Source organism: Synchiropus splendidus, chromosome 12 (assembly GCF_027744825.2).
Source record: "Synchiropus splendidus isolate RoL2022-P1 chromosome 12, RoL_Sspl_1.0, whole genome shotgun sequence".
In the NCBI taxonomy this organism is placed as follows: domain Eukaryota; kingdom Metazoa; phylum Chordata; class Actinopteri; order Syngnathiformes; family Callionymidae; genus Synchiropus; species Synchiropus splendidus.
This window is the reverse complement of record NC_071345.1, coordinates 10,436,259-10,459,577: the sequence shown is the minus strand read 5'-3', so window position 1 is coordinate 10,459,577 and position 23,319 is coordinate 10,436,259. Positions and strand designations below refer to the sequence as shown.

The 23,319-nt window shown below is 41.7% G+C and overlaps 2 protein-coding genes across 5 annotated transcripts; one reads left to right on the top strand and one right to left on the bottom strand.

Annotated features, from left to right (window-relative positions):
* Nucleotides 1-93: 93 nt before the first annotated feature.
* Nucleotides 94-16,435, bottom strand: ago1 (argonaute RISC component 1). Its single transcript, XM_053881052.1, has 19 exons — nucleotides 15,980-16,435; nucleotides 12,231-12,417; nucleotides 10,699-10,819; nucleotides 9,860-10,041; nucleotides 8,484-8,620; nucleotides 8,142-8,276; nucleotides 7,991-8,078; nucleotides 7,364-7,511; nucleotides 7,176-7,295; nucleotides 6,933-7,055; nucleotides 6,730-6,863; nucleotides 6,016-6,200; nucleotides 5,790-5,949; nucleotides 5,619-5,709; nucleotides 4,020-4,214; nucleotides 3,820-3,954; nucleotides 3,633-3,734; nucleotides 2,970-3,169; nucleotides 94-2,478 (listed from the first exon to the last, which is right to left on the bottom strand). Exons 1-19 carry the CDS (start codon nucleotides 16,002-16,004, stop codon nucleotides 2,370-2,372), a joined length of 2,577 nt encoding a protein of 858 aa, XP_053737027.1. The 5' UTR covers nucleotides 16,005-16,435; the 3' UTR covers nucleotides 94-2,369.
* A 1,245-nt stretch (nucleotides 16,436-17,680) lies between these two features.
* dhdds (dehydrodolichyl diphosphate synthase) lies at nucleotides 17,681-23,306 on the top strand. 4 transcript variants are annotated; one of them, XM_053881187.1, is made up of 9 exons: nucleotides 17,681-17,753; nucleotides 18,055-18,141; nucleotides 18,920-19,036; nucleotides 19,514-19,656; nucleotides 20,497-20,613; nucleotides 20,673-20,774; nucleotides 20,843-20,957; nucleotides 22,136-22,243; nucleotides 22,467-23,305. In XM_053881187.1, exons 2-9 carry the CDS (start codon nucleotides 18,079-18,081, stop codon nucleotides 22,701-22,703), a joined length of 1,002 nt encoding a protein of 333 aa, XP_053737162.1. In that variant the 5' UTR covers nucleotides 17,681-17,753; nucleotides 18,055-18,078; the 3' UTR covers nucleotides 22,704-23,305. The 4 variants fall into 4 exon arrangements, with proteins under 4 accessions (XP_053737162.1, XP_053737163.1, XP_053737164.1 ...); XM_053881188.1 differs by having other exon boundaries at nucleotides 17,731-17,779; nucleotides 22,467-23,306; XM_053881189.1 differs by lacking the exon at nucleotides 17,681-17,753 and adding an exon at nucleotides 17,816-17,837 and having other exon boundaries at nucleotides 22,467-23,306.
* The last annotated feature ends 13 nt before the right edge of the window (nucleotides 23,307-23,319 follow it).

Here is a 23,319-nt window from a genome sequence, read left to right as displayed (position 1 = left end):
TGAATCCTGAACAGAGAAAGTGACCGCTGAGAGACAAAAAACGAGCAGGATATTTTAAAAAACAAATTTATTTTCTTTAAAAAATAACCATCCCCAACAGACTTTCCATACTATAACATACAGAGCCAAACTTATGTTTCATGTCCTTACATTTATTGGGAAGTGCTATGATAAGGACTGTTCTTGATCAGTGGCTTAGGTATTGCTTTCGTCAGACAGTGTGGAGTGAGGAGAGGAGTGCAGCAGACTCTCCAACATGATCGTCCTCCAGGCCGACTGCCGTTCTCTCCTCACCCTCTTTTTGCAAGGTGCTTTGTGGCTTCCGTGAGTGAGGAACTGCATCTAGAGAATTTCTTTCTAAAATCATTTTTTTTCAGCACAGAATCAGGGGAGAAAACAGATGCCCCAACTGTGAAAGGCCCAGCAACTTGTGTGCCGAATACATAACAGATTAATATCATATCTATATATACAAATCACCTCGGACATGATGAATGATCCGTAAAATGGTGTACAAAGGCTTTTTCTTTCTTCTTTTGATTATGCAAGATCGTTGTCGGGTTTTAAAAATTCAGCTCTGTCCGATTTTTATTTTTTTTCCATCCCTTTAGATGCAAAGGGTTTCAACCATCAGACGAGATTTGAGGCGCTTTCAGGTCAAGTGAGGTGGAATATTTGAGACCGTCTTCACAGTGCCCTCTTGAGGATACACTCTGACACAAGTCACACTATTCATAATTATCATGACAATGAATAAAAAGCAGTATTTTTTTTTTTTATAACCATTACACAATCAAGGCAATACGAATGACAGGCAGTGGTGAGCACGGGGCTCCTACCTCTAATAAGAAACCAGAAATAAGGTGGCTCAGAATATCCAGTCATAAAAATATATAACTACATGCATTTTTTTTCATAACTCCAGAAAGTGACTATATGTAACGGCAGGGAATATTAACTAACAGCAAAGTGGCCCACCCTGTCCAATATAGCAACCCCCTACCTGTGCCGCCCATGCACACAGAGCACCAATAGGGATGGCTGACACAAGCTAGGGGATTGGGGCAGAGAGACGCTGTGAGTGAAGGTGATGCAATGGCTTTGCATGGACTGACGTCACTACAGCCTCAAAACAACGTGAGGACAAGAGGAGATGGAGTGAGAGGACTGTGTGTGCTTCTGCTGTTCAGGCTGGGTGTGTATCTGCCTGCAGAGGTGAGCGCTTCCATCAACTTGATATGCGAAGAAGAAGACGCTGTATAGTGTTGATCCCCATCTACAGATGCTGGAATGTGCATTAGCACGCTGACGGAAGTTCAGTTTTGCAGCACTTGAGTGAACACAAACCGGCCTGCATTTAAAGAGGGAGTCGACCTTTCCTTTGACCGGAGAAAGTGACGACACATAACCAGCCTTATAACAGACTATATCACCCATAGACAATAAACCATTGAGTAAATAAAAAGTGCCTTTCAAATCATAAAGAGCAATGCATACAGAGAGATATAACAAAAGACAATTAAAAAATAAGTCCTGTTCAAGTGCCCCTTTTCAACGTAACGTTTGGCTGGTTAATAATGCTGGTTTAGGTGCATGGGGTGCAAGTATCCTCTACACTGGTCTCTGGACTCTTTCTAAGCCAGCTTCTAATGGCCATACAACTAGCGGGCCAGCTCAGAGCGTGGCAGGATTTCACTCATGTAACTACGATATGCTACACCTGCCTCTTCTCTCCCTGCCTCAGCTGCTAATATAAGACACACGCCTCACTTGGACTAACAAATGTGCAGCACTGGTGGCACCTACATGCTATCGCTAAGTGCTAAAGTACCATACCTCAGACTCTTTAAGGAAAATGTAAAAAAACAAACAAAAAAAAAACCCAAAACAAAACAACATTAATGTGTGCATGCAAGTACTGCTGCGCTGGAGACACCCGTTTAGAGGGTCTTGAACACTGGCATCCGGTTTTCGGATGGGTAAAGAGGCAGCTTCGTGGTACAAAATAATTGTTTTGTTGCCAATTTTAACACCGACGGTATTGCATACGTTCATATTTAGGTGTATTCAGGTAGCGCACAATACAATAATAATATAATATCAACGTGAAACAAGAACAGATGTCCCGGTAACGTAATAAAAAAGACAATAATAATAATAATAACATTAAAATGTGTAACCTTTTGAGTGCATGAGGCTGTAGAGTCTGTACATGTTATACAGATGAAGGGCTGATTCTTGGTGGTGGATGATGATTAGTGGGTAGTCTTTGGGGATAAGGGATGAGGATGAGGTGGTCGTGGGCTCTCCGCCCACTCAGGTGGAAGAATGGAGTGGGAGGAACGACGTTGGCAATTGTTGGTTGTCGCTCAGGCGAAGTACATGGTCCTCAGGGTGTCGTGGTGAATTTGAACAGCTTTGGCCAACGCTTGAGGGTCCCGGCCATTACTCTGACCCGATACATGGCTGCCCTCTCCACTGCAGAGAAGATGACAGGGGGTGAGTACATTAAATTAAAAATTGAAACCTGACAAAAAATTTACTTCTGTAGTCAAACATTTTCCAGCCAATTGAAGTAACAAGAAAGTAACACATATTTACATGTATACGTATAACTGAGCAGCTTCACTCATCATTGCCATGAAGATGTCCTTCAGTGTTGCATAAAAACACAACTGTACTGTGCTAAATAATAAACAAATGGCTAACAACAAAGCTATAGTAAAGCAGATTCCCATTTACCAAACATTATTTCAATGAGTTTTTAAAGGAAGGCCCCTTTGAAATGTGTCGTGTGTTGCCAGGGAAACAAACATAAATTATGCATTTCAAAAGCCACATTTATTGCATGTTTAATAAAATTTGTCAAACACAAGTGTAAACCTTATTTCACTAAATATAATTCAGTGTAAACAATCAAGAAAGATTTTAAATTTTGGTTTGAATACAACGTCAATAATTCTTCTTACCTATCATGTTCTTTGTCCACCAGATGGTAGCGTGCACGGAAGGCCACGAGACGGGCATAGTATGCTGGTGCAGGGATGGACACTGAGCGAGTACAACGCACGTATGTGTGGCACAACTGGTAGGTAAGTATCTGCAACTCGTCGGCTGTGAAGCGATTGTCATCCCACAGGACGTAGTAGTGAGACGGTCGACTCGTGCCCTGTGGATGGAGAGATTAATTACCGACAAAAACCTGGCCTGCACGTCGGCAAGTCCGACATTATCTAGCTTCAATTATACTTTAAATATCACTTTTGATTAGCACTTTTAACTGTTAACGCTGTAGCCACCAAAGACATTTTCTGAACGACTTGGACGGAACGACGGAATGTATGACTGGAGGAATAACTGTGATAGAAGACAAGAGGAATAATGACTCCTTTACAAATGTTAAGGTAAACTCAACATCCAACATCCAAGTCTGGGGACTTCACATGATCGCACTCACGTCACAGCTAGAGGGCGATATACACTATGGGTTATGACTGGTTTAGAGATTAAATTCTAATATTGCCTTGGATTTACATCTTTACATTGCTAATAATTCCGTCTTAACAACAGAAATCTGCATATTTCAGCGCAACTATTTTTCCTTTACAGACATTCGGCAGGAGAAACCTTACCTGTATCCCTGCATGGCTGCACAGGTAGAAGTCAAACTCAAAGGGATGAGTTATGCTGGTGTCCACTGTGGTCCCTGCAGGAATATTCCCACTCTTTCCAATCTAAAAAGAGATGACAAAAAGTTGATACCAAATAAACAAGGTGAGATATTAGAACAGGGCTTCGGTTAAAGATAAACTAGCTGACCCGCTCAGACTTATCGGCGCAGAAGAGGCGTGTGTGGTGGCGTTTCTGCACCACGATGTAGGTGATGCCAGGCTGATAATCCTTCTCCAGCTTGATACACGCGTCTCTGATGGCCAACAGCTCGTAATGGAGAATCTTTGAAGGAGAAAGAGCTTCAGTGCTTTCTCTACAGCGGAAGGTCATTTTAAGACAACTCATACCTGTGGCAGCTGTCCCTCGGGTACCCCGTCCCGGTAGAAAATGATTCGAGTGGGTTTGAAGCGAGTCGACTTGTAAAACTGAATCAGCAGCTCTCGCACCATGTAAGATAGATCCTCGATGATCTCCTGCCGCGGTCGCTGGACTCTGACTGTGGCGCAGTATCTGCTGGGATGGGCGTCCATACTGCCTACCACCTGGAGAGCAGACGGCAGGAAGAAGTAGGAGTCAAATTCTAGGTACTACATTTATGTATTTGTGTTTTGTCACCACCTGGAGGCCACTATCAGAACATGTACGACGTTCAATTGTTCAGCCCTGAAATCCTTTCACCCGATTACATCAGCTTTCTCTTTTTTTTTTTTTTTTTAATTTCGCTGAACGCATTTAGTCATGATGACCGAGACAAAACCGCATCCCCCCACTTTGTGTTTGTGACTCAATGGTGTGCCATTATCGCTAAGCAACAACACAGCCAACCACTGCCGGCCTCAGACAAGGACAGTGGAGTGTTGACGTAATTTCCTTTTTTTTCTAATATGAGTCAGTGATGAGCAATTTGAACCTCTTTGTCATTCACTACTAGTGCTTCTAAGTTATTTGACGTGTTTAGTTATCGTGTTAAAATGCTTGACCGGTTTGAGTCGTTTCATCTAAAAGTCTACTGTTTTTTAAAATGAAGTAAAAATTTCTGTTTCTGGTGTTTATTGAACCCATTTCAGGAGATTCTGTTTGCTACTGTTCAGCATGTTTTTTTTTCATTACCTACCTGTGCAAGAAGATATATCCATATGATGGCCTCACCTAAAGACTATATTTAAGTATTTTTCCTTTCATTTCCTTTTTTGTTGCTGTAGTTTTTATGACCCACATAGAATGAAATAGTTTGAAACCATAATGAATTAAACAAGCACCCCATTTTTTTTATTTCAACACCAGCACTAAAGTGTTGCTGCCCTTAACCATTAATTTAATAAACCTCTAATTTGTGCGACAAAGAATCATAAAATCAAGTTTGTCTTGGTTAAATTCCCTTAAGCTCTTGTCACTTTCTTCATCATTTTTTTAGCACTGGCTATTAAACTGAGTTGCTCGAGGCCTGATGTCACGCCTTCTCAGCAACGATGCCATGAGAAACACACATATTTCCCACATCTGTTGATCCAAACAGTTTGAGTTTTATGACATTAAACAACCAGTGATTAGGTTTAATTTGAAAAAGACTGCACTGCGAACTGAAAAAAACAAACTCCATGACATAATCAGACAGGCTTGAGGATTCATTCATAAATGATCGTTGCTCAGCTACAAGAGCTAATCATGTGATTCATGTCCCGACAAAAATAGAACCAACAACCTGTTTTGCAACATCTCCCTTGCTTTTCGCTGCCACTCTTATCAGTTCTCATGAACCCTCTTGAGTGTTATGGACACAGACTGTTCTAGTTGAAATTTAAAAGGCAGGTTTCAGAGAGAAAGAAGACGGTTCAAATCAGATCTTCTTTTGCTTGTATGCAGCTAAAGCATCATGCTAATTCTCACCGAACGCTACTTATATGTCAATCATGTTTCAGATTAAAGTGGAACATATTGGAACTTACAGCAGTAATGGAGGGCTTCTTGCCATCTCCAGCAGGGGGGTGCGTGACATCTGCACCCAGGAAGATAACTGGCTGCTGAAACACAGCAGACCTAAGAAGCAAGTCAATTGTTATTTCGGTTGTAGAACAAAAGTTGCACACTTATTGAAACACATCCATTAAAAAAAAGACCTTTGGTGAGGAACCAGAATGTTGTTGATGCCTCCCAGTTTCACATTGATCTTGAGACAGAGGTTGGAAAGAGTTTGAGGAGATGTCTTCACCACGTTCTTCACCTGGACACACTGAGTGGCCATGCCCAAGAGTGTGTCGCCGACACGCTTCACTTCCGCTGGAGAGGTCATGAAGAAATCCAAGTCAATATTTGCCACTCGAAAGGTGAAAAATAATTTCCCACCATATACAGGCGTTTTCCCCGGCAAGATGACGATGATGAGCTGCAGTCCCGAGTACGTGTTCTTCAGGTGCCTGAACATTGGCTCCACACTGTCGGCTCCCTGTGCGTATTTGCAGAAACATGGCTGCCCCTGGATTGGCATCCCAGCATCCTTTGAGATCTTACGCAGCTGGTCTGTGAAGTTTCTGAAAAAAAGTACAAAAAATGCATTCCTGTGGTTGTAGCATTCAGCAGTGGTTCAGCATGAGCGTGATTATGGCTCGGTGTTGATAAACCTGCCCGAATTTATTTCAGTGCTGACTGCACTGGTAAGGATCACAAACATAAAGTATCTGTGCATTTCCACCAAGCTACATTAAACCACTGTAATACACCATGGACATTCATAATTATGTTACAAAATCCTGACACCTAGTGGTTATTTTGCCGCATGACAACTTACTTTTTTACCATCAGGGGTCGCTACATAAATCATCATCCTCCCCGGCTGCACCTGTCCATTTCCTGTCCTCCTTCATCACATCCATGACCCTAAATGGTTGTTTTCCTCCTCTCTTTTGCTAACGTACAGGGGTTAGACAAAAGAATGGAAACACCTTAAAGCTTTTTTATTCATTTATTTTATCCAACCCCTGTAGTTCATCCTACTCAACTTTTGATCTCCCCTACATCACCTAAAGCCATTTCTACATCTGTGTCAGGAGCAGAACTTACTTGAGCACTTCTTCTCTGCACTGTTTCTGCGGGGCGAAGCAGGCGATGGCCCAGACTTTGATCTCAATGCCGTTGTAAAACTGCTTCCCCCGCATGTCCCAAACTCCTTGATTTGGGGTGGCTATGGCACGGTTCTGAGTGAAAGCAAAGGATCAGTCACCAGCGTCTGCGGCGTCGTCTGTTTGGAATCATTGGGGCCGTACCCGTCCTCCGTACTGAAGTATGGGAGCCGGGAGCACCCGGCCCGTCACTTCAGCCATGTCGTCTTTGACTTTGATCCCAAACTCCTGGATGTACGGATCCAGATTGAAGTTGGCATTCTTCATCTGCAAAGAGAATGACTTTTAGAGCCTTCACTGCTTTTACAACACCATTACAAACGCAAATTTTGACTTAAATACATTTCCTAGGAAGCATATTGTATCTATTAGAAGCATGTGACGCACCAGCCTGCTGATCTCCTCTTGCCGGTCGGGCGCGGAGCGCGCCGTTGCTTTGATCATCGTGGATGTCTGATTATCTGTCAGCTTCTTGATGCACCTTTGACCCGCTACGATGTTGCAAACCTACAAGTGGATCCAAACAAAGTGTCCATACGCTCCTTCTGCTTAATCACTGATGAGTGGCTTCTCACCTCCAGGGGCAGGTAAGTGTGCTTCTGCTCCTGCCCCACCTGTAGGCAAGGCAGGTGAGGATATTTTAGCTGCAGGTTGTACTTCTGCTTGAAGTACTGGGCCACTGTACATTCTACTGTCTGTCCGCTCTCCAGTTGTAAGGGAAACCTAGAGGAGAAAACAAAAAAGGACCATGGTTAGTACCCCGCTACATTCACTGGAAGTCTAGTTGTCAATTCATGTTGAACCATAACATCCCCACTACTAGTCGACATTGTTCGCACAACAGTAAGAATAGCCTGAATAATAATATATATGGGATAAACCCGAACAACACTCATTGAAACACCACCATTGAAGCCCATACTAGTTTCCTAAAAGAGAATCAAACTATGGTCGAAAAGAAAGGATGCACTGTAGTAGTACACAACCAGCCAGCACAAGACGGTATCTAAGGGGCCACAGACGCTAAGCTAAGCACATGTTATGTTAAAAGCACACGCATCAAAGCTAGACAGCAACATGTCATGCTTTTAATTGTGGTGCTTTTGGCAGTCAACAGAGGCCACCACAGCTAAGAGCTCAGTTTAAGTACTTAGTTTGGGATTACGGCGTTTTAGACTCTTTAATTTAACAGTTGTACTTACGTTTGGTGACTTGCAGGACGTCGGGTGACATTGCATACGCGGTATTTTCTCTTCATTTGGCCGCAGTGAGTCACCTCCACCTTCAGGCCTAGTCATGAGAAGAGTCGTTGGAAAAATGCATTCCAACAGGATTAAATTCAGGGTTGCCCACCTTTAATCTCCTTGGTAAACCGGACCCTTTGTGAATCGGTGAGAGTTTTGGGCTGCTCATCAATATTGCGGATATCCAACACCTCGCACATGAATTCAATCACAGGCTGCGCTTTGTAAAATGCAGTTGCGGACACTGGAGACAGACAGGGGGCGGCAGTGAGTTTCAAAGTAATGAGAAATCATAACAGACATTTAGGATTTGTTTATATGGCGTGAGTGATTGTACCGGACAGTCATGCTTCTAGACATAAATGCTGACAGCTGGTCACAATTCTGGTGAGTCATGCGATGTCAGTAAAACCTGACATCACACTGATGAATCTCCGGGGAGGCTAGTTACCATCAATGTTTAGCATCATCTTCCACATGGCAGGTCGCACGGACTGATGGAAGCCGAACCACACTTCCCTCCCACCACCCAGTGGGTGATAGTATCCCTCAGGTGGGGAGAAGAATGAACGGCCCACTGGAGTGTACCTGGTAGGAGAAGGGAGAGTTCCGTGACTCAGCTAAATGAATGACCTCAGCATGTGAACATGTCCAGTTGACTCATACAGTTCTGGAAATACAGAGACACAAAACAAAACCCTGCTGTGGTTGTACTTAAGGGCTCCAGCTTCAGAGAAGAACAATCATTTCAGTGTTACCAAGAAATTATTTCTGAGAATGGAGACAAGGAGAAGACAAAGCCTTTGGGAGTCAACCTAGAAAATACTGTAGAATTATGCGGGTTCAAACACAAACAGTATTATCGAGACTATTACTGCGCTCACAAAATGAGTACATGATGCATAATATAATGGCTTAACATTAAATTTACACAACTATAGCTCCCGTCATAGATACCATTTTCTCTCTCATATAATGTATTTAGCTTTATGATCACTTCGTAGTAATAGTTCGACTTTAGTCAGTGGTAGATAAGATGTCATGACACAGTATTGAAGGGTTGATGAGATTTCATGAAACAGTGTCCTGATTTTCAGAGGCCACCAAAGGGCACTGTCTGCTGTGTAATGTTTGGATTTGAACAACCAATTCAATAAAACCTCACATCATTTCTAAACCAAGAAAACCATCGAGTGGACTTTGAAAACTAGGACAATGTTTCATCATCCCTGTAATACTGTTTGATCATACCTCAACTGCCACCATCACTAGTGTCCATAAAGTCTGCCGACCCTTAAACAGGGACTGGGTTAACCACACTGGTCTATTCACCGTATCCTGACTAACCGGAATGGTTTGACGTGTATCTTTATTAATATGAAGGCATTCATACGCAATACTTCGACCACAAAAGTCCGACTTTTATAAGTCTTTCAGAGAAGACCTCGGGGGAAACAAAACTAAATAGTTCACAAAATAGTTCTGCTCTTGTCAACTTCTGGTTCAGCCTTCATTCAGTTCAATTTCACATCTCAGCTAACATGCACGTCCTGTTTGGTGACCCTGATCCCTGGAGCAAAGACAGGCTGGTGCTGAATGTGAAAACAAAATACTACCAACATAATGATCTCTGAAACAGAGGCATTTCACTATTCCTTTGAAAAGAACGTTTCCATCTTAGATCATCTACATGCTTGTCAGAAATTCATAATCCACCCCAATTATTCTTTTTCTTGGGGCTTACCCTCACAGTTGTTCAGTCTTGATATTTAGGAAGGGAAGGATTTAGGTCAACATGAAATGAGCAGACTTAGAATTTATATTCACCTCATAGAGGCCAGGTGACGCATGGCCACATCCAAAGCTTGAACTGAGTCAAGAGGAACCTGCAGTCGCCCACTAACCAGGGTTTCTTGCAGCAGTCGCCATGACACTTTAGCCAGCCAACGGATGGAAACCTTAAATATTCTGTCCTTCCCTTCACCAGGGATTGTGACTTCAAAATCCACCTGTATGAACAAAGCATAGAAAAGGGATGATCATTCCATGACAATGCCGTGTTTTAAAGTGTTAGGAGTCAACTGCTGTTGGTTCACTTATGTGTTGTCTAGCCATTTTATGTTCTGGCCTGACTTTATACCCCAACCTCCCAACTATTTGGAGGTCTTTTTTGAGATGTAGCACTTGGTTTTGTGAGCTAATGCAAGCCACTATTGACTCCAAGAGTCCAACCCATCCTCACACACACAATTGCTCAAATGGAAGTATCCAGTTACCAAACACACAGACTGAAAGAGGACACCAACGCGACTGGAGGACGTTCACACAAGCAAACTAGCATTAGTCTAGAATTATCTTTGTGCATGAATGAGCCCTGGTCCCCTTGAAGACCTTGTTACCCTCACAACTCTTCTACTTCAGATTTCCTGGCGTTCAAGACTATTTATTACTCCCTAACTTAACTTTTGCAGGTTTTAAAAAGCAAATCTTCCCTGAAGTGACTGTATTTGACAAGAGATTGTGAAATTAGCGCATAGCTTCGGGGTGTTTCACACCTAAATCTAAACAAGAGAGCTTGTATTTCCTATGACACATTTTACTAATCCCCTATGGGACATAACTTAAGTCACATGGCCAGTTAGACAGGAAACAAGTTTGTCATTCACCTTTTCACTACCGATAGGAAGCGCTAGCACCGTGTAGATGTTCTTCTTGCCGTCGTACACTGGCTTCCTGTCACCAAAAAGCTGGGGCTTGAAATGTTGGACCATATACTCGACCACCTCCCTGTGAGAAGACACACACAATAGAGTGTTAGAAACACCACCAATTACGCAACGTTGGTGGGGAAGAGGGTGCAGTCATCAATTAATGCCATCTTCTGATCAGAAAGTTCCATTGTGAAGGAGGGGGGGAGCTCTTCTCTAAATGATAGAATATCGATCCAGCAGGATGCAGCTGGTGATGGCAATACCTCATGGTCACGGGGGGAGAGGCACGGACAAAAAGAGTTAGGGTAAAGGCGGGATAGCGCTGCCTTGGCCTTCACTTAAGAGTGGGGGATGAGGGCTGAACCTAAAAAGGAAAGGTCAAAGGGCTTGAACCCTTTTGTCTAAAGGCCTGGAAGCAGAATATCAGAGAGCCTCAAGACTTTCGGAACAATTCATAGGTAAAACAATTCATCACCAATTGTTAAAATTAAAGCAGCCATGTATACATAGTTTGAGAATTAAATTCATAATTGTATGAATTGCTTCCACCTTCAAAAGCCATAGTATATTATACTGTTTTGGATTTTCAAATAAGCTTTATTTATTTATATTCTATTCATTAAACTTAATACTTAACACTGGATGCTTTTACATGGCAGAACGTATTACATTTGTTTTTTTAATGAGTAAAATTAAGTTTAATTCTGTGTTGTGGTTAAAATATTACAGTTATTAGAGGCATATTACCATTAATAGTACGCAAGTTGACCCAGCGAAGGTTCATCAAACTTGTTGGGACTCAATTAACATGATTTGATCCAATATCAACAGTATCATTTTTCAGGAATTCAGCTTTAGATTTAAAATGTTCAGCACGTTGTGTAACCTCCTCCATACAGCAACAAAGATGGCAGCCCCCTCACATCTAAATAAATACATGACATTGATGTTGTGGGTTTGACAAAGCCTCAAAACATCACTTCTGAACACTTAAAAGGGATATTTATTTACACTCCAGAAATAAAGACTAAATGTGAAAGTCATGTTTTGAGGATTTAGGTCAGCATATATTATTTGGTGATTATATATGGCGCGGCAGACGCCGCATGCTATGCTACAAAAGCGTGAGCCCGCCGGGGGGTCCAGGGACATGCCCCCGCCAGACATCTAATAACAGCGCATCATCCAATCAAATTCATGTCTTACAAGCCACGAGATTTCACCTGAAAATGAATTTGGCGATCACAAAGCTACTGGTCCACAAACATATGAGGATCAGCAAATTCGATCTTATCTTCGTGCAAGCCGGCATGACAGCACTACGATTAGGGCACTATACAGGCACCAATGATCAGAAATGTAGGGCGTTCTGCTGAAAACACTGGGCGGCCGATTTCTCATGTTTTTCAGTTTAGGGCGTCCTGGGGACAAGTGATGTAAATCATTCAAGATCATTCAAGATCAAGAACCAATAACAAATCAATTACCTGTTAACACGCCTCGGGCACTTGTCAGGCTTGATGTCCACCTCGTAGTGGTAGACGTCCATCTTTGGAATCTCCACCTCAAAGTAGTTGGCCAGCAGCTTGATGGGCTTGCCCACGGTGCCCATGCCCGGCCGGCGCGGGGCATGGAACACCTGCTGCAGGGGTGGGGGGAAGACCCCCATGGGCACTGGAGAAGTGAAAATAGGGAAATAAGTTAAGAGATTGGGAAAATATGGAAAATCAGCATTCAAATCCTGTAGGGGGTGAAATATGAAAAAGAGGAAGCAGGAAATGAAAAACGGGCATGAGATGAATGGTGACACAGTAGGACACAAAGGAAATATGGGCCGGAAAAGAAACAATAGTATGGAAACCATTAATCAGCACATTTTTATTTCAGAAATGTAAGTAAGTATAATGACAACTTTGAAAGACCAGTGTCCAAAAACTGCATGGAAACTATCAGTTACAGAAAAACAACTTTTGAACATTCGGCATCTGACTGCAAAGCCATTAATACGCAATTGAAGAATGTATCAAAGTACGCACACAGGAGAAGTGACCCTGTGTCCGTGGTTTGGTTTTCTGACCAGATGTTTATTTGACTAGAACAGTAGGAGGTCAAACAACATTAAATTATATCAAGATGTTTCTCTAGTGTTGTCATGCTGCTGACATGTAAATAATACATTCCTCGGATCTGAAAGTTCGAATAATGCCTGGGTGCAGCATGTCTTAGATTAGCTATGTCTTGGTTGTAAATTATGAAAATGGTCTGACGGTTGTTGTGCACTACTTTTTTACAGAGTCCACAGTGACTCATGACCATATCATCACTCCCATCCTCTGGTTAGTGCCATCATTGACTCTCAAGCTTCCGCTTCCATGGACACGTAAGACAGCTTTTAGTGACTAATAAAGAGACCGCTATGGAGTAGTAAATTTGTCTCTGCGGTCCTGGGTCTGCACTGTTGTGACCCACCTTAACTGGTAGCATAGAAGGAAGAAGTCATTACACTCATCTTAGGAGTGACGTAACTTACAATGATGACATTTTGAATTATAAACTTAACTATACTGGCTTGCCTCAGCCCTGTGATGGAAGGGTGACTTGCCCACGGTATCTGCCTTTCACCCTTAATAGCTGGGATGGGCTGCCACCCCGCCTAAATCCGAAGTTACCACATAGTTTGGGGTTCCTTTTACAGGAAAACGTGATGATATCACCAGGTTGCGGCTCAACAACTTGGTCAGTCTGGGTGTCAATGTTGAGGGGTTCCTAAAACTCAGGCTTGCTGTGACTCTTGCTTAAAAGAGGCCCTACGCCTTAACCTCTGGCTCCCCTGAGAATAGCCCTCCTCCACAACAACAAAGACCCCAGCTGCCCGGCTGCGCACACTCACGACGTACGGCGTAGGGAGTGCCCTTGCTACGCCGAACACACTCGTACACACAAACACAGGGGGGCCCTCCTCGACATTCCCAGCCTCACCATGGAGACACCACGGCAACACGGCATTGTCATGGATATCAGGAGACCGGTGTGAAGGGGGACGTTTGAGGAGATGGGAGGAGGAGGCAGGTTGCCACCACGGTCACAGTGCTGAGACCTTGGCCTTTGTGGCTCTTCAAGTTCCAAATTTGAACGAACAAGCACAGATTGCCAAAAACAGAAATAGAAGTGCTTTAAATAGAGTGTTTGGAATCCCTACTATCAAAAATTCATAAGGTGTGAGACACACAGGCGGCACAGCATACGTGCGTCAGCATGTAAAACACAGTTTTGAACCATGATAAAAAAAATAATAAATAAATGACATGGTCATCACTTAGAAAACGTGTTTGTAAACGTGTTTTTCCGCCGTGTTTTGATGGGCGAAAAATCACGTTGAAAAACGCACACTCTCCCCTGCTGCCAGTAAAGGCAGATGGCGAGGAGCGAAGCCAGGACTCTTGCACACTGCTAGACAATAGCGGTCGCTGAGCGGCAAGACTTAATGCTGCGCTTCACTTCGATGAGTCATTGTTTGACGACACTTACTTATCAGCGTATTTCTCATATACTTTGCGGATAAGTTTTAGGAAGTTGATAGCTTCCGTGTCTATACCATGGCTTCCATCTGGATCAGCGAGTCTGGGCAGCCCCCAAAGTAGACTGGTGACATCCCATGAACTCTTCTGACCACCAGAACTTCCTCATTTCAGCAACAGCTACCACAACGTTCACTCCGCTCTGACTTTGAGGCAGTCCTGGTCAAGTTATAGAACACTTGTGCGGCCCACTTAACGCTGTACATATTCCACATGTCTTCATCATACGTCATAACCAACTGTCAAACTACTTTGGTTGGTACAAGACAAGTATTTTGCGCGCATTAACATGTTTACATCGACAAACAAGACAAATCTGCCTGAAAAGAAAATTATTTCATTAACAACTTTGACAGCAACATGGGTCAGTTTGAAGTTCCTAATCCGATTCTGTCAGGTCGAGTCCATGAATGAGAAGGTCCAGCTAATTAGGCATCAATTGTTTTGCTCAAATGAGTTGGCTCTCCTAATAATTGGCTGTTGAACATGAGCTAAACAAGGCAACCCTCAACTTTGGAAAATAGATCGTTGAATCATCACACTTCAAACACAAGAGCAGACTTTGAGATGAGAGCCCCCCACTCTGTTGGACACTCCCCTCGTCCTAAAAATAACAAAAACAAGCTACTCAGCTGAACATAAAGGATTGGAGAAGGTAATTACAGTGTAATTGTGAGATTCACTTCAAAAAAAAAAAAAATCAAACCATTTCATAAAAAACTCAAACTTCAAAAGCATGCTACAAACTACTTCCAAATATGAAAACACTTTAAAACTTGTTATCATCATGGGTGCAAAGCAGATGGTAATACAAAGTTCAGTGTTGGCAAGGACTGCATGTAAACTCAACGTAAAGAAAGTGGAAGTAATGAGAAGATCCCTAAAGACATTTGAACACTCTCTCCACTTTGCTCAAGCATAAGAAAACATCATGTCCTGACTGATATCAATCCATGTTGCTGTTCTGTTGGTCAGATAAGGTTATGATGTTTTATCTTATTCAAACCACTCATTTATTTCTGCCGAATTTGAACGTCCTCTCTGCATTTGTTCATATTATTTTACTTGTCTACTTATTTTAGCTTTAAGCCTCTGACAATATCATTATAATTTCTTTTAAATTAACCAATTCAAACAGAGATACAATACATTTAACGATAGTTTACTTCACAATATTCACATTTTTAAGTAAAAAAGTAAAACAAGTCAGTAATAAATAGGGGAGAAACGTAGACTGTAAACTGTGTAACTAAGAAAATGTGTTGACCGACCACGATGAATCTGATCTGGGTAATTAAGGTTGATATTTTTGTTTTTTTTAAAACATTGTTGTAGCACCGGGAGCTGTCAATAGAGCTGCAGCCAGATGCTGCTGCTTGAAGGCGGGCTTCACCTCGTCACTACTCACTGAGATTCCCACGACCCCACTGGCCTTATGAATGGCTCTAAACGATCTGAGAAAAGCTAGAAATAATTTAAAAAAAACATTTAGTAGCACTCTTCTACTCCAACTTCTCTCCACATATCCCACTGGGCGGTGAGCCTCCACGATGCTGCCCTGGCCACACCAACACCCGGCGACAGTAACATGTGCCTGCGGCCACAGCCTGGCCAGAGCCGGGCAGCATCACTGACCACAACAAGGAAAAGCCACCTACCAGCGCCAGACGGTCCCGGCTCCATCCCATTCACTTAGCGGCTCGGGTACGGGCTAGCTATTCCAGGGTGCTGTGGCCAAACCGCCGGCCCCTTCAAGCTGGAAGAGCCTCAGACTTCCAGCCCCCTCCTCCTCTCGGCGTGTTGTCTTCACCCGTCTCGGTAGACCCCCGCCCCCTGCCCCTTCCAGAACCCCCAGACCCGAAAAACGAGTTGAGGCTAACGACGATAGCTGCCAGCTGCTGTTGTTGCCCGCTGACCCTGTGGAGGTTCCAACGGCGGAGGAGGAGAGCGATGCTGGTCCAGGCTCAGTGTTCCCGCCGCGGCGTCCTGCAGCAGCCGGTTGACGGCGGAGTTGGGGGCTTATTGACGCTGTGGTTACCCCTACTCAGTGTTCTGGCAGGATTTTTGCAGCGGAACAAAAAAGGCCAGCCCATCACCCCCCCAAAATTCTGAAACTTCTTCTGTGCGATTAAAAACTGCATGGGGAACTATTGATAAACTTACTAACACACCCCAGTGGCTGAATATAGGAACTACAATGCAGGTTTCCTTCAAAACGTGCACACGCCGCAGAAATGATTTACATCAAATCGACAATTAGAGATGGGACTGCTATTATTCAAGAGTGAAGATAATTATCGTGAACATGCTCAAAATGGATGGACCAAATATTTCGTGGCATTATTCGTGAAAAATATGCCCGCATGAGGTATGCGTCAATAAATAATATTCAGCATTGAAATAGTAGAAGTTGGGTGTATATTTTGGTTTCTATTCTATTCTGCTCTATTATAACTTTGTTATATTTACTACTACTACTGTGCCAGAATCAGAATCAGAATCAAATTTATTGTCATGGTCAGTGGGGAGCCCACCAACTGGGAAAGTCTTTTGGAATAAAGTGCTGACAAATAAAATAAAATAAAATAAAATAAAATAAAATAAAATTCTTATTCTTTAAATTTTTATATTCTATATAAAGGCATTTGTCTTTCATTTTTTTAATTTTAATTATATATCTATCTATTTTTCTAGACAACGTTTTGAATTCAAGGGGATTAATAAAGTTGTCTGTTTTTCTGTCCATTAAACTGGACTTATACTTTCTCAATGCAAATATCCCTCCGGTTTATTGTCTTACGCTTGTTGTTGCTATTATAAGGATTTTGAAATAATAATAATAAAAAACATACATTCTGGAAAAAACAACAACCCCTAAAGTCAATCAAAAAACATTCAACTTCAAAAAGACATTGTGATATGATTTGTCGTTGTATTATTAGACTACAACGAATCTCAATGGTAAAGATGGAAACGGTAGTCATGTTTTATAATCTCTTTCCGAATACTGTATGTATTTCTTGACTGAGTTTTAATAATAATAATAATAATAATAATAATAATAATAATAATAATAATAATAATAATAATAATACCTCCGCCAATATAGAAGCAATTGTTAAAAAAAAAAAAAACCCTGGATTCACAAGGTGCTCTGGATCAATCCCAAATTTAAATGATTTGTTCCTTGTCCCCATTTCGCAAATTTCCTGAAAATGTCGTCCAAATCCGTCCATAACTTTAGTTATTTTGATCAAGACAAATATACGACGTTGAAAACAAACAAACAAACAACAACTATAATAATAATAATAATAATAATAATAATAATGCAACTCGCGACGCCCCTCACACCGGAAGTCGTCACTATGGACGACGTCACATACTCCAACGCGGAAGTAGTCGTCATCGCAAAAAGCCGTGAGCTGGAAGGTTCGTCAAATGTGCCGAATTGATTGGTAACTGACTGAGGAGCTGCTTGATACTCGGTCGTTTGAATGAATCGCGCCCTTGTTTGTAAGATTACGGTTAACTAAACTGGATGGCTCTTCCTCGGTGTTCATTTTAGTCACATGCTTGGCTGTGGAGTTTACTGCAGGTCTCATGATCTCTGTATCATAGCTTGCATTAGTATGTAAGAGACATACATGAGACTCTCGCGTCCATTTATCGCTCTAGTTCAAATAGCTTTAGTGATTTATCTTTTTGACTTTGAAAAATTGTGCATTTGCAGTTCTAGACTATTCAAAGACTGACCATGTCCTGGATAAAGGAAGGCGAGCTGAACTTGCTGGAAAGGATTTCTGCCAACATCCTTAAGGTTCGTACCGTTATTAATGCCATTATTGTTCCCCCCACCCCACAATGTGGTTTATATTTATTTAAAATAGTGTAGTCAAAATCAGAACAAAGTGTAGCATTTTGATTTGAACTTACTGAACTTTTTGACCAATGGATTTTAAATAACAAAGGCAGAGCTGTTCCGACACACTTTCATGTTTATTTTAATGTCAGAAATTGTTTTTCTTATGTTTTAAAATTCAAAAGAAAATAACTTTGTTTATCAAAACCATATTATTTTAAACGAACTGTTACATCAGCTGATTGCCAGTAAATCTCAATTCTGGCAGCATATTTTTCTTTTTTTTCTGCTGTATTATGAGATCAAGAAATGGTTACTACCATGTCTTGAACTGATAGTGGAAACCAATGAGCTACGGAGCAGTGCACACAAATAAATCAGATTTTTGTGCCTAATGTTGGTGATAGAATAAACAGTAAATTGCCTTAGTTAAGTTACTTAAACCAGTTTTTTGTCAGTTCAAACTGCACTATATCACAGAAATATCTGTGGCTATTGAGAAAGAGTGCCATTGTGCACCAACAGCAGGTCATCCACCACCAAATCTTTATGCTCATATTGACTGCTACAACTGAATTTGCCAGCCCTTGATCTCATATGACCAGGACAAGTGGTCCGAAATGGTTGGCGTCACCAAATGTTTTTGGTCGTCTCTAGGCTAATCACAATTGTTCTGAAGCTGATTTTTAGGATCCAAAGCTCTTCTCATCTCATTCCCAACACTGGTATTCTGCAGGCAGGACCCATGCCAAAACATGTGGCATTCATCATGGATGGAAACCGTCGCTTTGCTCGCAAGACAAACGTCGACCGTCAAGAGGGCCACACACAGGGCTTCAACAAACTAGCAGAAGTAAGATAACGCTGAATATAACGTTGTTTGATAGATAAGATGCACAGAGAGGGAGGGCTCTATGATTCTATTTTGACACAATTCTGAAATGTCCTTTCAAATTATTTTAAATTATTTGATACTGACAGAAATATTTCTGGGGCAAAAAAACAAGAACAAATAGTTGAGCAACAGCAGGTGTTGTTTGATGAGTTTCTAGCAACCTTTATTGACTCTGTAGTGAAGTGTACTCTTCTGATGTGTCACTAAATACGATAATCTCCTCACAGTTTCCATCTCAGAACAAGCTCTGTGTCGACCCACTCTTGTGTATAAAACAGGTCCATCCCAGATGACATGAGTTACTCAAGGCTAAATAGTTTAGTGCCTTGTAAAGATCAAGCAAGTTGAGTCAAACAGTTGCGTTATACTAAATCTCTAAAAGCTCATTTTAGTGATATGGTTTTTAAAATACACTTATAACTCTTGTGCTTCCAGACACTACGCTGGTGCAAGCACTTGAACATCCCAGAGGTTACGGTTTACGCATTCAGCATTGAGAACTTCAAGCGAACCAAAGATGAGGTGGATGGGTTGATGGAGCTGGCCAAGCAGAAATTTGAGAGGCTCTTGGAAGAACGGTAAGTCACTCGCCTTTTGTAGAATGATAATTATTAGCATTAAAGTTGAAAGGGAAATCATTTTTTACTCAGAACTTCGTTTAAAAAAATATTTTGGAGCTCCACTGCCGTTATTTACAAACCTTAGAAAACAACTTCTCCTTTAGCTGACAAAATGACTCCATGTTTTCTCAAGATAAAACACATTTTTTCTCTTGATAATATTATTCATATTCGGGCAGAAAGATAAGGGGGAATTGAATTACGATTTATTTTGACAAAGTTGCGATTCAGCATGCATTTCATTGGGCAGTAAATTTATTTTGTGCATTCTTCACTTAACACAAGCAAAAATATCATTCTATAGTACGACCTAAAGGTCTCTTTATTTAACTATTGAAATGTGAAAAGAAAATTCTTTAATCACTGTAGTATATTGGCTCCAAGTCTCGTAATCATGTAGCGTAGTTATGTTTATCATAAATTAAAAATCAGAGAAAGCAACAAAGAACGGCAGCACATGAATTAAAAAGTATCATCCCAATCCTAGTCACAGTGTTGAGGGGCTCTCCCACCCTCAAAATTCCAACCCACAGGGCTTCTATTTCTTTCCACGTTTAGAATTGAGAATTAAAATGAATAGAATTGAAATGAGGTTTCATTTAAGTAGTTGTTCAAGTCTAAACATTTCCCCTCAGACAGTGCCATCTGGTGGCCTCTGAAAGTCGAGACACTCCGTCATGAAACTGCATCTAGTAAAGATAATGAATAGAAAAGTTCACAATAGACCCCAAACCTTTTTTAAGGGTGCGACATCTTCTCAACATTAATGTTCTTCCTTTGTCTCTGCTTCCACTGCAGCGAGAATTTGGAGAAGCATGGCGTCTGCATCCGGGTTCTGGGTGATTTGAATATGTTGCCATTAGACCTTCAGCAGGTCATTGCCAAGGCTGTGCTCGCCACCAAGACTCACAACAAGTAAGGCTGTATTTCAAGAGCTCAGCCAGCAAAGTGAATTAACTGTCTTGTCTCCTCAGATGCTTCCTCAATGTCTGTTTCGCCTACACGTCGAGGTATGAAATCACCAACGCTGTGAGGGAGATGGCCTGGGGAGTGGAAGAGGGCCTGATCAAAGCGAGGTACCCTGCTGAATCTAAGGGTTCGAGGCAAATCATCTCTTCTGACATCCTGTTGTTTGTGTGTCCAGCGACGTTTCGGAAACCTTACTGAGCGAGTGTTTGTACAGCAATAACTCTCCCAATCCGGACCTGCTCATCCGGACCTCTGGGGAAGTGCGGCTTAGTGATTTCCTTTTATGGCAGGTGAGGTGCATCATTTATGCTTCAATCAAAGCATTTTTATGATTGTGATTCTGTTTGTTTTAGTCCCATCTGTCCTCTGATTTGACATCTGAAAGCCTTTTTAAATCCATGTTTATGCATGGAAACAGGACAATAGAGATGAATGGAAGAAAACTGGAAACTTCCAGTGCAGACAAGAAGTGCAAGGTGAAGATCAAAGAGCAGGGCTCAAATGAAGTCTGGGATACTAACCTTCTATGGAGGTGTGGTAGTCAGTTGAAGTGCAAGAGGTGGGATGCATATGGACGTATGTAGCACGTAGGATATTTACAGGAGGGGATGACCACTAAGAGGATTGCAGTGAGGTTGTCAGTTCCCTGGTTTAAGTTGCTAACTGATGGATTATGCTAACAACCTCCAAGAAGAAAAGATTTGGAAACGTATGTCAAACCAGAAAACTGTGTGTCGTTTGAATACTTCCACTTAGAGGCAATGTTTTTGCAACAAACTTCCTCATGGGATCAAATGGGCTTGGGATGATGTGACAGATGCAATAGATGAAAAATTACAGCGCCAGTGATAAGTAAATTTGGTGTGTTTTCTCTTTATTTTGAGGGACAAATGTTAAGCTTTACTGACATTTAATGAGGTTTAAAATATTATGATACCTCATATTAGTCTGTGTCATACACTGAAAACTGCTGATATATATACACAGGTGTTTTTTTGTTTATTTGTTTTAATGCACATCTCTTTAACATAGCCCTCTTAAAGTCCAACGGCTTAGGGTTCAAAGGTTCTGTGATTTAAATACTTATTGTTTCTACTGCAATGAGCACTGAACCGCTGAGCGCTGCCTGCACTGGGGCATTGAAAGAGAAGTCCTTTGTGATCATTCTGAATGAGGTACATGGCCAGCAACAATCGAGGAACTCTCAGGTTGTTGTTTGGACACGGTTTGATGAGGTCATCACTTGTTCCAGCGGACTTCCACAAGCATTTGGTTGAAATTTGGTGGACAAAACCCTCACAAAACATACAGATATCATATAATTATGCTGACATCAGGATGAAATTGTCAGATCAGGTCGGCATTTTTAGTCGATTTTGATCTGTTTTGTGTGCAACTACAGTGTATATCGCACATTTTTGCTGCAGAAACAATGTCAAGTAACTTGTTTTTTTACTGTCTTCTGCAGACTTCTCATTCTTGCCTGGTATTTCAACCAGTTCTGTGGCCGGAGTACTCCTTCTGGAATCTGTGCGAAGCCATCCTCCAGTATCAGTTAAACCATAGATCTATTCAGGTCAGTAAAAGTGATGTTTCTTTGAAAAATTGGAAAGATAATTCCCATTATTTGGTATCTCTCTTCTTATGTTTAACAGCTTTTATTGGCAAACTGAAGGAAACACATTTGTCTAGAGAAGTAACTTGTTAAAATGCTCTAGAGTTGCACAGCAAACCTTGGTCTTTATTTCACTGACAGTCTGAACCTTTGTTTTATTGATGTGTTTGCTTGTGTGTTTTAGAAAGCCAGAGAGCTCCATCGAGAGAGTCAGGCCCAGCAGCAGCTGGAAGCTGATCGAGCCGCTCTGGCCGAACACATGCATGGGAACGGGAAGCCTGCCGATGTCCAGAGAAGGCAAGAAGCCCTGCAGCACTACGTCTCCTGCCGGGAAGAACGAGTCCAGGACTTCCTAGTTGCTCTTAAGAGAAAGAGGGACTCTTACTTTAATGACTTATGCACCAGCACAGTAGCATCTTAGTAAGACCATAAAGAACAAACTCCATTCGGGAATGAAGCACCTTCCCCCTGCCAAAGGAGCTCTGAGAAAAAGCACTGAGTGAACGGCTGAAGACAGTAGTTCGATACGTTGCTGATTAGAACAGGACAAGAGGGCAATTTTACCCCCATGGGGCGCTATAGTCATTGTGATATTTATTAGAGTACATTTAAAACGGAAACAACTGGTCAAGATGTAGTTAAATAGTTTGACTGTAAAATGCATGTTGCTAATCGTCTGCGTGGAAAGCTGTATTTTGGAATCGATGTTTGATGGGTTGAGTGTAATGTCAATGGTGTAACTAGATTTTGACCAGCTTTCTAAACGCTAAAGTGCTATATGTTAAATGTTACTGAATAAAATGGAGTGTATTCCGTTGTATTCAGAAGTGATTTCAGCTCATCTATAAATGTGTAACAGTTTCAATCACTAAAACCTGGAATCAACAGAGGAGTCGAGGCAACTGAACATGAAATGCACACAAAAATATTAAATATTTTTTACCACTAAAGTTTAATTTCATGATTTTCTGCACCCTGGCGGCAAAGTATATGCACAGAAATGAGTTTGTCAGAGGCAGCTGTGGAGATCTTGGGGT

Coding starts and splice junctions, on each gene's coding strand:
- ago1 (XM_053881052.1), bottom strand. CDS start 16,004: ATGGAGCCGGGACCGTCTGGCGCTG. Junction 12,418..15,979: donor GCCGGGACCGTCTGGCGCTG/GTAGGTGGCTTT, acceptor TCACTTCTCCAG/TGCCCATGGGGGTCTTCCCC. Junction 10,042..10,698: donor TTCCTATCGGTAGTGAAAAG/GTGAATGACAAA, acceptor TTGTTCATACAG/GTGGATTTTGAAGTCACAAT.
- dhdds (XM_053881188.1), top strand. CDS start 18,079: ATGTCCTGGATAAAGGAAGGCGAGCTGAACTTGCTGGAAAGGATTTCT. Junction 20,614..20,672: donor GCCACCAAGACTCACAACAA/GTAAGGCTGTAT, acceptor TTGTCTCCTCAG/ATGCTTCCTCAATGTCTGTT. Junction 20,775..20,842: donor GAGGGCCTGATCAAAGCGAG/GTACCCTGCTGA, acceptor TTGTGTGTCCAG/CGACGTTTCGGAAACCTTAC.